Genomic DNA, 13,825 nt, shown 5'->3' on the forward strand with positions numbered 1-13,825 from the left:
AGCCTGACATGGGGCTTGATCCCATGACCCTTGGGATCACGACCTGAGCTGAAATCCATCAACCAACTGAGCCACCTAGGTGCCCTGTGGACATTTTAAAGGTGAAAATAAATCTCAGAAGTTCTGACAATTACTCTACATTAAAAAAAAAAAATTTAATATGGAGAATACCCAGACAACAAACATTTGTATAAGGATAACTACAATTGTGATTAGTTTACTTCTTTTTGTCCCAAACAATAAAGGACTCAGGCTCAAACATGGGCTTACAGAGGTACAACAAGCAAAAGCACTCTTTTTTTTTTTTTTTAATGTTTATTTTTTAGAGAGAGATAAGAGAGAAAAACCAAGCATGAGCAGGGGAGGGGCAGAGAGAGAGGGAGACACAGAATCTGAAGCAGGCTCCAGGCTCTGAGCTGTCCGCACAGAGCCGGACACTGGGCTTGAACTCATGAACCATGAGATCATTACCTGGGCCAAAGTCAGATGCTCAATGACCCAGGTGTCCCCAAAAGCATCATTTCTAAATGGCAAAGGGCACTAAAAAACAAACTATGGTGACAGACATATAGAAGGGGCTCAATCAGTTGAATCAAAGTATGAATAAACTGGGACTTGAACTTTTGATGGTAAACACTCAAATTTCAGAAACCTAGAATTCAACATAGTCCTGAGGGCCTAATAAATCCTATGTACCAAATGACGAGGTGCCAAATAATTCTGTCAAAGCTAAAGATTTGAGTTTAATCTATGCTTGTATATTGTGTACAAAAATGCCTGAACTGATTTTTAGAGCTTGCTATCACTCTGGAAAGAGTATTCCAAAATGACTCTCAAAAGAAAGGGTATGGAGCCCAAGATGCAGCTTAAAATTCAAATGATAACATGTGCTGCTTCTGTAATTTGACATTTAAGAAAATAATTTTAAAAACTAAAATTAGAACTTACTTTCTAGTACATGAATATGACTAAGACACACCTACCAATTAAATGCTTGAAAGGTAGTTGATGATCTCGAAGGTTCAGGTGGGCAATATGTCCAACTCTGCTAAATCCTGAAGTCACATCTTGACCTTCAGGAAGCACAGCTCTCAAGATTTCTTCTGACTTAAAGTTTTCATAAGTGAGTTCCAAGTTATATTTACATATCTGTGGACTGACATTAAGCTGCTTTAAAATACTGAGTTCTGCGCTCTCAAAGGAATCATCAGTAAATATTTTATGGGGATCCAACAGAACTAGTCTACTTTCTTCATCTTCTGGATCTTCAATCACACGTTTTATGCCCGGGCGCTGCAGTGCTGCCCTTTTAAGGGATCGCATCAATTGATTGACTATTTCTTTTCTCACTTTAAGTACTGGGATGGTGACCGTCTTTTTAAAAGCTGCTCTATCAAGTTTTGTCATTCCTCGAACATTAGAGGGTGGTGAAAACAATTCAGAGTCTCTCTGGTTTGTTTCTATTTCAGTCATGGTGGAGAATCTTCTCCTTTGATCCAACAAGGAAATACAAGGTGCTCTGCTGAGCCTCTGTATCTGTGATGTCCCAGCGAGTGGAATTAATGGTTCTGATTCAGATATTCTACAGCTTTCCGCTTTGAAAAGTACTGAGAATCCAAATCGCCTCCATAAGGTCCTAAAAGAATAAAGGATGCACTTAAAGCTACAAAGTTACATGTTCACAATACGTTAAGAATAAAAAATTCTAAGTTCTACAGTTTTAAGTAACATGCTAAATGCTGATTATTGAAACTTCTGGGGGTGTGTGAGAAGTATACTATCTTTTCCATGATATGTTATCTTTTATTAGTAGTAAATAATAAATTTGCACCTTCAACCCATCTGCTGCCAGGACAAGGACTTAGTGATCCATCAGCCTCCCTATAGTCAATGAACCTCTCCACCCACAATTTTCTACAGAATACATCTGAGATTGGAAGGCTGACGTTTGAGTTAGAAGATCATCTCTAAATGAAATGGTCATTATATTTATGACTTTACTAATGGCAATATTTACTAGGATACTTATGGATGCTTATTACATCAGAGGCTGTGGTACATACTTTACACACATTATCTATCTTGGGAGGTGTGTGGTATTACATCCTTATTTTGTAAACGAGCAAACTAAAGGTGAGAATCAGGTTAATTCACCTGGTCTCGTTGCTGTGAGCGCCTGGGCAAGGATTAAAAACCAGGTCTATCTGACTGACTTCAGAACCTGTATTCTTAATATATTGATTGGTATGTTGTTTGTCTTCAATGTTTTACTACAAGTCCTGTCTATAACTTGGTTTCAGTATTTTGGGGTCTCAGGCTTTGTGGAGTACTATGTCTATTCCATTAATAGTATCAATTATTCACTTTACCTTCTAGAATACCCAAGAAGTAACTGGAAGGGGAGAGGCCCCGGCCCCAGACCGTGTAAAGCAATTCTTAAACTTCACAGGGTTCAAATTCGGTCTAGAGTTAACCAGCTGCGTGATCTTGTAATTTCTTAATCGGAGTCTCGGTTTCCCACATGTAAAATGTGGCTAAAGGCTCTATCAGAAAGCTTCTGAACAGATTAAACACATTCCTTCGTACCCAGTACTAGGACCTAGGCTCAGCACCCAGGCGGCGGGCGACCTCGCGACATTTCTGCGCCAAGAAGCATGTGGCAGAGAGCAGACCTTGGTGGACCGGTACCGCCACCCGACCCTCCGCCTCGCCGATCAGGGGCACTGCGGTCCCCACCTCACCAACGTCACCATCCCAATTCCCGGCGTCCCTCGGTGACTGACTCCAAGTCTAGACCCCTCACCTCATGCTCCGTTGCGCCTCGGAAAAGAGTCGTTCTTGGAAGGGCTGGCCCTCGATGACATCACTGTTCGCCGCCGAGGGGCTAACGTCATCAGATCCCGTCGATTCCCTTCTCTCTTCCCCGCCCCGGGAGGTACGGAAACCCGGAAGGGCCGGGTTCCCCGCCCCGCCTCCGGCGCGACTAATGACTGGAGAACTGAGGTAGAAGCTCGCAGATGGACCTGGTAGTCGGCCTGCGAGCAGCATGGAAGCGCCCTGGGGGATCAGCAACGCTGAGCGAAGCTGGTACGTCTCTGCCCAGCGGTCTGAAGCGGCGGAGGCGGAAGAGTTGAGCCCGTTGCTAAGCAACGTAAGTTTCCTCCGCTAGCTTCTGGGTGCTGCAGGCCTCCGGCCTTTTTCCTGAAACGCCTGACAAATGAGACCAGGAAAAGAAGGAGGTGGGGGTGCTGCACGGGGAGAAGGGAGAACCTGGAGCCTGACTCTTGGGGAATGGGGCCCAAAGGCAGGAGCCAGATGCAGATGAGACCCGGCGAGTGCATGAATGCAATTGCAGCGTAACTTGCTCTAGAAAGAAAGTAAAGGCACAGACACAGGTGAAAGAGGTGCAGCACCGTTTGGGGGCTGGGGACCAGACTGGATGAGCAGCCCTGGCGTTATGTAACTTAGTGCCGTCTGTTAATGTCTTTCTCGACTTCCTCTTCCCTCTACCAGTCTTGTGAGGTTTTTGCCAGAGTCACAAGATTTTTCTTCTCTAGACTTAGTCATTAGGTGCCTAGAAACCTCTTCATACAAGAGATTCTTAGCGGTGAAGGAGTAGAAGTGGCCTGATAATAAATACATAGCACTTCCCAGACCCTAAAACCTGTGCAAGGGTCCCTCGGCTTTTTAACTCAAGTCTCTGCACTGTAACAATTTCTAGGACTTTGCTCACAAATGCTGTTTTGGCAGAGGGTGTTTTCAGGGATATCCTCGGTAGACAGCAACGTGTATTGCTTCTATTTATTCTATCGTCATTGCAAGGTATTCCCGACCATCCTTGCATTTGAGCTGACTTAATGCATTAAATATAGAGAGATTACTTTTGCAGTCCTAGTAATTGGGGAGCAGCCATTGTCTACAGGGGCCCCAAGCTGAGTCAGGAATTCTTCAGTAATCACATGAGCTGAGGCTATTCTCCCTCCTCTCTGTCCCACCCCATTCCTATCCTGTCTTCACCTTTTGCAGTCACAAGGTTAGTCATGGTTTTCCCTGAAGCCTGTCTGGTCTCTGTACTGGTGGAGATGATTTTCCTAGGAAACAAGTCTTTTCTGGCACTGCGCTAGTGGGAGGTGGGAAGGGAAGAAAGGAAGCCAGTGCTGCTTGAGGACTTAGTGGGTCTCATAGTGCCTGTGGTTTGCAGGAGACTTTCTCCATGGCTTGTCATTCATTTCTTGATGAAATCTGAACTTCACCATCCAAACACTTAACACTGTTAAATTTGTGTGCTTGCAGGAACTTTACAGACAGGGATCCCCAGGTGTTTCATTTGGTTTTTCTGTGTTTAATTTGACAAATGCCATCATGGGAAGTGGCATCCTTGGCTTAGCTTATGTTATGGCTCATACTGGCATCCTTGGATTTAGGTGAGTTTTTTCAACCCCCCACCCCCACCCCCCATTTTGATAGTACACTGAGAAGCAAAGAGGCTCCAGAGCTGGTGTTATACAATTTCTAGTTAAATCATTTCCAAAGGTTTAGCCATTTTCCTGCAACTTATATATTATTGTTAGTCTGTAGTTTGGAGGGATGCTATATTTGTACTTTTTTTCCCAAAAGTGTGACAAATTTTTAAAAATGGAAACAACCCGTATTTGTTTATAATAACGTTAAGAAGTGGCTATTTGTTGTGTCACACGTTGGCCAAAGTGAAGTAAAGTTTATCAGCTATACAGATTAATTGTAAATAGCAATTGTGTGAAATTGTGTGGAAAGCACATAATCTTTTCATTTCTCTCCATCTTTTCCTGTCCTCCGACTGTTAGGTAGTCTTATTTCCCTGAGTCTACACATGTGTTCTGTTCCTATTCCTCTTCATCTACACTCAACTCATATGCCAGTTGGCCCAAAATAGGAGACATTCTTGGCTTTTCTGTGTTTCCATAGTACTTTATTCATTCTGTTATAATGTGTGGTAATGATTTGTTTGCACATTCGTTTCTCTGCTAAATTGAAATCCTTTAGAACTAGACCTAATCCTTAGCATCAGCAAGTTTGTTTTGTTTATCAGTAGAAGCAGACCCATTTTACCAGGAAATTTAAAATGCATAGTCTCATTTAGATTTATTTTCTGCTTTTATTTTGAATTTCTTGACAAGCAAACCAACTTTTAAGGAACCCAGCTTGCTTTTATAATGGGGTATATACACAAACTTTCATAATTTTTTTAAATTAAAAAAAAATTTTTTTTAAGTAGGATCCACGCCTAAGTAGGGCTTGAACTCACCCCCCTGAGATTAAGAGTTGCATATTGTACTGACTGAGCCAGCCAGGTGCCTCTCATCATTTTTTAAGAGTTTTTATTTTAACTCCAGTTAACATACAGTATTATCACTATATTGTAGTGATTCAACACTTGCAGTACAACACCCGGTGCCCGTCACAACAAGTGTTCTCCTTTATCCCATCACCTGTCTCACTCATCCCGTAGCCCCTTACTCTCTGGTAACAGTTTGTTCCTATAATTAAGAGTCCATTTCTGATTCCTCTCTTCTGTTTGTCTTGTTTCTTAACAAACATTCAGAATTTTAAAACTTTGAAACTGTATGTGACATTTTGGCAAGACATAATTATAGGACTTTGTTTGGGTTCTCTTTGAAAAAAATCACATTTTGTCCTCCAGGGTCTTACATGCAGATACATACCACCGGACATGTCCTCACTGAATCATATCACATTTGCCATGCAGTGACACCAAACTGTTATTTTGTGAGGCTTCAGGTATACTTGCGTGCAAGTGACCAGTGTACCTCTCAGGTTTGCTACTTAATAACAAGTATTAAGTGGGCCAAAAGTAACTTTTGGGGTATACTCCGCTAGAGCTGGCTTTCTAGAAGCTTGTCAGCATCTCCCTGAGAATAAGTAGGAAATTATGCATGTTGTCTCTCTTCCCACTTTCAGTGAAAGGACTCCAATTATTTCATCATCTGCACCTTTTCGAAGTGTGCTATTAACACATCAAATGTGTTGACTGCATTTGTTTGGCTTGGTGGATGTGTGTGTTGAATGCTCGGAAATGCAGTCTTAATTCAGTATTATAGATGAGGTATTATAAATTATAGGTGGGAGGTACAGTCATTGGAAGAGAAGAGACAGAGGGAAGGAAAAAGAAGACAATGAGATTCCACCAGCAAAACTTCTGTTTGGATTTAGAAAGGAAGAAATAGTTATAAAAGGGAAGTATTGCAAGATCACTGAATGGCTGAACCAGCAGTCAGCAGGCAAGCGTGCTGAAGGGGGAAATACGGTTTTGTTTCAAATACAGTTTGTTTCTTTCTGTTTATTTTTTTAATTTAAAAGCAATATATTTTCATTTAAATAAAATTTGGTAAATGCAGAATAATATTTTCTTACTTTCTTTAGTGGCCATAATCCAACTTAAAGATCATCTTTGTGAACATTTGAATATGAAAAAGAATTGCTTTTTTTTTAATAAGATACCTCAAAAAAGAAACCTTTGTGGGGAGGTTGACCATGTACTCTTTTATATTTTAGTATCTTGCTGCTGATAGTTGCTCTCCTGGCTTCTTACTCAGTTCACCTCCTGCTAAGTATGTGTATTCAGACAGGTGAGTAAAAATATGCTGAGTCATTTGTTGAAGCAGTTCCTTGAGATGATAACCACCAGTAGGATTGGATGTCTCAAATTTAATTTCCAGTAGGCATGCATTATTATTAGGTAGGGTGGTTGAAATGGAGAATTTCAAAAGGCCAAGATACACAGACCCAGTCCTAGGGAAGTATCCAAGAACAGAATGGAAGGAGGAAACTTACCTGCCTTTCTCTACAGCACACAGCATACATTTCTAGGTTAGGGTAGATTAGGGGAAACACCCGAAAGGTGTTTAAAGGCTCCAAACCTTATGTTAATGGGAAAGCATTGAACGGGTGTTAATTCTGATCATATTTCTCTTAGGGTAATTATTTCCCCAAGGAGAACGCCTTTCTAGATCTCCTGCCTTCTTTGTAGGTGGCAAGGTCACCAAACTTTGGATTTATTTAGATAGTCATATATTTTTAGTTGCAAGTCTGGAATAAGGTAGTCTTTTGTAAATGACAGATTTATGTGCAATTAAAACAATATAGATATTTATAAGTATTTTTCCATTTTGAACTTTATTATGTAATTCACTTGTGTATTAAGTTCTTTTTAGTTTCAATAAGTAAAAGTATATGAATCACAGAACTGCTTTAATAAAGTTTTTCTTTTGGGATTAACAAATATTCTTTGGCTATCAACCCTGGTCTTTTTATCTGTCTAGTCTCTTCTGTGTTTAGATGAGTCAGTTTTGATGCCAGAATCATGAGTTTAATTCTTTTGCTTCTTAAGGTTTATTTATTTTTTGAGAGCATGAGTGTGCACGCTCGTATGAGAGAGAGAGCGCAAGCCAGCAGGGGAGGGGCAGAAAGAGAGGGAGACACAGAATCTGAAGCAGGGTCCAGGCTCTGAGTGGTCAGTATAGAGCCAGATGCGGGGCTTGAACCCACGAATGATGAGAGCTGAAATCAAGAGTCAGACTCTTAACTGACTGAGCCACCCAGGCATCCCATTATGAGTTTAATTCTTATGTGGGTGATTTTACTCTGCTCTATCAGATTTTGTAGTTTTCAGACTTTTAAGAAGTTTTCAGACTTTAAGAAGCAGAATAGATACGTAAAATAGATAATGGGATTATTCTGGCTGGAACAGGTGAGAGAAACCCAAAGGTATTTCTTGAGAATTTTAAGACTCTTCAGAGTATAGTTCTAAATCCCCAGCTTTACTCTATTTCGTCTGTCTATGCATCAGACATACCTGCAGATCTCTTTATAAACAACTTATAAACCATGGGGATTCTAAATCCAAGTATCTGAGATGGGACTTAGAAATGTTTTTAAAAGTCCTCCAGGTGATTCTTCTGCAAAACTGGTTTAGGCTCCACAGTTCACAGCTGTAACTTGTATCAGTGCCTTTGGGCATCCAGCCTGCACATGTGTGCCTCTGCTTTCAAGGCAATTGGGTGATGGTGCAGAGAGATAACAAGATTAGGACACAATGCAATGATATTAATCTGAAAGTTGTCTATAAAGCATCCCAAATTCAGGAATAATAGCATTAAATAAGTGTCCTTGTAAATCCTGCTGAACTTGACTGGAATTTTAATGACCTGTTTTGAAATTTTACTTCTCTGTGTGAAAAGATCTATTTACCTAATTGGTAGTTTTCAACTTTTTTAGTTTTTAACATCTTAATAGGGTTATTTTATTATTCTATTATGGATTCTACTGAAATAGTAATATGTTAGTCAACTGTGGCAATTATGTCTTCATTACACTTTATTTCAGTTATTTGGAAATAATACTCAATTTAGGAAGATTTCCAAGTAATGCTGATTTTTTTCTCCTTCACTTCATCTATATTTAACTTCAAAGTTCTGACACTGTCTGTGTTCTTTTCTGTAACTTTAGGGCATATGAACTGAAAACCTCTGTTTCTTTCTCTCTTTTCTTTTTCTTCTGTTTTTGTAGCTTACTTGGTCCATGAACTAACTTCTTCAGGGTTTTTCATATACATTGATGCACCCGTCTTCCATTGATTGAGTCTCTTCAGTCATTGTAAAATTCTCTATGGAGGTAGGCTTTTTTTAAATTATTATTTTAAATACACACACACACACACACACACACACACAGAGACATCTTAAAGACTGGAGAATAACATGTAGCTAAATTTTCTCCTCAGTATATTGGACTGTCATTAAGGGGTAGTGTGCTCAGATCAGATTCATTGGTCAGAGAGAGGCTATCATAAATCTTTACAAAATAAATTCTTCCTCTATTTGCCTGGAGTGAAAGAGAAATTTTTATCTTTATAAAGGTAAAGGATTTCTTCACATGAAATTCTTCTATTTTGGATTTTATATAGGGTTTGAGGTCTATGAAGACTTTTTTGGGGAGCTGAGGTAGCATATAAAGCTTAATCTCTCTAGACTTAGTTTATCATCTATAAAATGATAATGATAATGCTTTCCTTTTGGGATTATCATGAGAATGAAATACAATAATGTATATAAAATGCCAAGTCTTTGGTCAGTGCTAGCTTTTATTATGAGTTCTGATTGATGCAGAACACTTAAAGATCGCAAGCTGTACACACTGCTGCCTCAGAAACCATGGCTTATTATGATTCTCTGGGGAAACTTCCTGCTCAGGGAATAAACTCGTAGGTCCCCTCCTCTGACCGCCTCTTCACTGTAAACAGGAAGGAATCCCAGTTGTAAACGTCAGCATGCCGGGACTGTCCCTCACTCTCCTGTCCATATAACTCCTCTCTCTAGTTGAAGTTTCATGGTATGTTATTACAATCACTCCCTTGCACCTCCCTTTTATCATCCTATCCCTTGGGCAAAACTCCGATCATGGTTGAATGTGGTTCTGCCTACTTCACACTTGCAGCTGTACAGTAGAATGTTCCTACAGAAAACCACAGCCATGCAGATTGATATCACCTTAATTCAGTGTCTGGTGAACCTGTGGTGCTATTACACAATCCTTATCATCTTCAGTTCATTCACTTGCTTACTTTGCAATCTAGAAGGTGACTTTTTCACATCTTCTCTTTTCTCTCAAACCTTCACCGTATTCTCATTGATGACATTCTAAGTGGATATCCTCACTTTCTACTTCATTAAGAAAATAGAAGGAATCATAAACTCTTGCCAGCACATACACCTCTGCCTGTCTTCATTTGTGTCATATGCTCTGTTCCCTTTGATAAACTCTAGGTGTTCCTATCTAAGGCCAGCTTCCCTACTTACGCTGTGATTTCATCTGCTCTCACCTACATCATTCCAGCCACTGTCCCCCGTCTCCTCTCTTTAATCATCTTTGTTCCTGGTTTTCTTCCTATCAGCTTACACAGAATCTATCATTTCTTCCATTTTAAGAATGACTCCACATTCCTTCAATATGCTCCATGCCTTCCTAGCAAAACTCCTCAAAAGACTTATTTACACCATAATTCCTCTTCCTCTTGTTCTCTTTTGAACTCATTCTAGTTAGGATTTCCCCCATCAATCCACTGAAATTATTGTACCAGCGACTTACATTTAGTTGCTAAATCCAGCAGACAGTTATCAGCATTGACCTTAGTAGACTATTCAGCAGCATTTGACACAATTAGTTGTTCCTTCCTGTGTGTAACGCTTCTTCACACTCTCATGGTTTTGTTCCCTATTTCACTGAATACTTCTCTCTCTTTATGCTGAATCTTCATCTCTCCATCTTCTAAACATCAGATTAAACAGAGGACTATTCCTCTGATCTCTTTTCTTTTTTCCTTCCTTTCTTTTTTTTTTAATGTTTATTTTTTTGAGAGAGAGAAGGAGAGACGGAGCGTGAGCAAGGGGGAGAGGCAGAGAGAAAGAGGGAGATGCAGAATCTGAAGCAGGCTCCAGGCTCTGAGTTGTCAACACAGAGCCCAATGTGGGACTCAAACTCACGGACTGAGAGATCATGACCTGAGCCGAAGTCAGATGCTTAACCGACTGAGCCACCCAGAGCCCCTGATCGCTTTTCTTATGAACTCACTCTAGGGCTCATGGTGACCCTAAAATTTATATTCTTAGCCTTGATCTCTTCTGCTGAATTTCAGTCTCCTATCCAACTGCCTCCATGACATCTCCACTTGGATACTAATATATGTCTCAAATTAACCAAACTGTTTTTACACTGCCAATCTATACCTTCCACTGTTTTTTCATCTAAATAGATGATAGCATCTTCTTTCTAGTTGCTTAGGGCAAAGGTCTTGGAGGTATGGTGAACTTGTTCCTCCCCACCCCCCCATACTCCAAATGGAAGCTCCAAATGTGAGTAAGTATCCATTCTATGATTTTGAAAGTAAAATGTTGACACAACATATGGAGACCATGATGAAAAGGTATAGAGGCTACCACTTGATCCAGCAATTGTACTATGTGGGGTATACCTAAATGAATTGAAAGCTTATGTTGTCACAAAAACCTGTACATGTTTGTAGCAGTTTTTTTCATAATAGCCAGAACTTAGAAGTAACCAAGTTGTCCTTCAGTACATTGAATGGATAAATGCTGATCCATCCAGACAATGAAATGCTATTCAGTGCTAAAAAGAAATGAACTATCAGGCAGTGAAAAGACATGGAGGAACCTTTGGTGCATACTACTAAGTGAAAGTAGCCAGTCCGAAAAGGCTACATCTGTACAATTCCAACTATATGACATTCTTGGAACACCTGGATGGCTCGGTTGGTAGAACATGCAACTCTTAATCTCCGGCTTATGAGTTCAAGCCCCATGTTGAGCATGGAGCCTACTTTTAAAAAAATGGCCAACAATATGATATTCTAGAAAAGACAGAGCTGTAGGCAGAGCACCAGGGATACTGGGGGTGGTAAAACTATTGTATGATACTGTAGTAATGGATATGTGTCATTATTCATTTGGCAAAACCCATAGAATATACAACACCAAAAGTAAACTCTAAACTGTGAACTTTGGGTAATGATGGGTCAGTGTAGACTGAATGTTGGGAATATTGATGGTGGTGGAGGCTGAGCATGTGTGGGGTTAGGGGGGATGTGAGAACTCTCCATATTTTCTGTTCAATTTTGCTGTGAACTTAAACCTGTTATTAAAAATAAAGTTTATTTTTCAAAAATTAAGTAAGAAACTCAGAGAAAAAGAGGAAACCGATAATACGGAAACCAGATGAAAACTTAAAAATATTATTTTTCATAGTTCTAGAGAACTAAAAGAAGATGCTGCATTCTTCTAAGACAAGAAGTTACTTAAAGGGTATAATCACAGAATACAAGAGTCCTAGAAATTAAAAATTAAATTTAAAAGTAATTCGGTAGTTGAGTTGATAGTGCTAAGGAAACTTTTAAGGCAGGGAGATGAGAGGAAGACAAGGAACTTGAAAATGGCAGAGAAAAGATAGGAAAATAGAGGATCAGTCCCAGAGGTCAACATGCAAATAAGCAGAAATCCATAAAGAGAGAAAAGAAAAAATATAATGGTAGGAAATTATCAACAGAATAATACAAGGAAAGTTTGTGGAACTGAAAGAAATTAGTTTATAGATTAAAAGTATCCAATATAATAATTATAAAATAGTTCATACCAACATACATCATTGTGAAAAATCAGAAGCCATGAAAATATCCTAAAAGCTTTCAAAGAGCAGAAACAAACAAAATTCCATACAATGAATCAAGAACTATAATAGCAAATGACTTTGCAGGAAATACTATAAATAAGAATACTTTCAAAATTTGAGAGGAAATGATTTCACTATAGAATTCTTTATCCAGCAAAACTATCATTTAAGTGTGAGGGTAGAATAATAACATTTTCACAGATGCAAAGACTCAAAATTATCTTCTGTTCACTCCTACTTAATTAGCAATGGAGTTTGTTATTTACCAAAGTTAGGTTCTTTCAAAGAAATAGGGAATTGAGCACAGGAGAAAAGTAAAGGGAATTCTCAGGACAACTGAACAGGTGATCTAAGAGCTACCTCCAGATTGGAGTAGCTTTTTTCACAAAGGCACCGTCAGCTTTCCAGGCCATGCTTGCCTTCAGGATTATAAGCATGAAGGAAACCCTTTTGTTTTATTTTTGTTTTTGTTTTGTTTTCCTTAAAAGAATGCCTTTCTCATTTGTCTGTATGGCTCTAATTTGCACTTACAGTACCTGAGTAGGTCAGCAGTCAAGCCTGGTTGTCACAGAAGTCTAGGAATCAAATACTGGAATATTGAAACAAAGTATTAACGAGGGAAATAAGAGAGAGAAATGGATTCGGGAAAATGAAGGTTAAGGGAGTTAGAATCAAGAGAAGCTGATGTCTGAATGTGGAGAGTGAGAGAGAAGGAGATGTCTAAGAATATCTCCCAGATTTCTGTTATGAGCCACTGGATAGTGATAGTGTCCTTAAATGGAGGTAAGAACACAGCAGGAGGCATTGATTCAAAGTAAAAAATAGTTCAGTTGTGGATAGGTGGACTTTGAACAGTTGACCCTTTAACAACACAGGTTTGAACTGTGTGGGTCCACTTATATGTGGACTATATATATCATATATATATATATATAAATACAGTACAACAAATGTATTTTGTCTTCCTTATGATTTTTTTAATGTTTCTGTTATTTCCCTTATTATAAGAAGAAAGTATATAGTATGTATAACATATAAAATATGTGTTAATCGACTATGTTATTAGTAAAGCTTCTGGTCAACAGTAAGCTATTAGAAGCTAAATTTCTTGGAAGTCAAAGTTATACACAGATTTTTGACTGTACAGGGTTTGGCACCCCTAGCAACTTTGTATTGCTCAAAGGTCAACTATATATCTAGATGAACAGGAACTAAAACCGAGGCCCAGGATAGAGGTTCATTCATTTATTCAATGAATATTTATTTATCTATTATTTATCTATTGGGAATTTGGAATTCCCTTCCTTCCTTGAAAAAGTTCATAGTCTAATTGGGGAGACAAATATCTAAGTAAAAAGCTTATAATGCAATGTGATGCTTGTAACTGTTTAAACATGGGCTAGAGGGGCGCCTGGGCGGCTTATTCATTGAAACAACCAACTCTTGATTTCAGCTCTGGTTATGATCCCAGGGTTGTGGGATTGAGCCCTGCATCAGGCTCCTTGCTGAGCGTGGAGCTGCTTAAGATTCATATTCATTTTCATTTTCTCTCTCTCTCTTTCCTACCCCCCCCCCCCCCCCCCCCCTC

At 39.3% G+C, this 13,825-nt stretch overlaps 2 protein-coding genes across 7 annotated transcripts in view; one reads left to right on the forward strand and one right to left on the reverse strand.

The window, feature by feature from the left end:
• TRMT5 (tRNA methyltransferase 5) overlaps nucleotides 1-2,861 on the reverse strand; it is a 10,425-nt gene extending 7,564 nt beyond the window's left edge. Inside the window, exons 1-2 of the mRNA XM_077769436.1 lie at nucleotides 2,804-2,861; nucleotides 984-1,636 (exon numbers count right to left, since the gene is read on the reverse strand). Of these exons, the coding sequence (XP_077625562.1) occupies nucleotides 984-1,636; nucleotides 2,804-2,808 (658 nt within the window). The 5' untranslated portion in view covers nucleotides 2,809-2,861. The remainder of the gene's footprint in view (nucleotides 1-983; nucleotides 1,637-2,803) is intronic.
• A 103-nt stretch (nucleotides 2,862-2,964) lies between these two features.
• Nucleotides 2,965-13,825, forward strand: part of SLC38A6 (solute carrier family 38 member 6) — a 72,761-nt gene continuing 61,900 nt past the window's right edge. For 5 of the 6 annotated variants that reach the window (XM_077768978.1, XM_077768962.1, XM_077768964.1 and 2 more), the window contains exons 1-3: nucleotides 2,965-3,151; nucleotides 4,294-4,424; nucleotides 6,553-6,626. In XM_077768978.1, the coding sequence (XP_077625104.1) occupies nucleotides 3,047-3,151; nucleotides 4,294-4,424; nucleotides 6,553-6,626 (310 nt within the window). In that variant the 5' untranslated portion in view covers nucleotides 2,965-3,046. The remainder of the gene's footprint in view (nucleotides 3,152-4,293; nucleotides 4,425-6,552; nucleotides 6,627-13,825) is intronic. The other variant, XM_077768969.1, reaches the window with a different exon arrangement.

The sequence above is a fragment of the Crocuta crocuta genome, unplaced genomic scaffold (assembly GCF_008692635.1).
Source record: "Crocuta crocuta isolate KB4526 unplaced genomic scaffold, BGI_CrCroc_1.0 scaffold10, whole genome shotgun sequence".
Classification (NCBI taxonomy): Eukaryota; Metazoa; Chordata; class Mammalia; order Carnivora; family Hyaenidae; genus Crocuta; species Crocuta crocuta.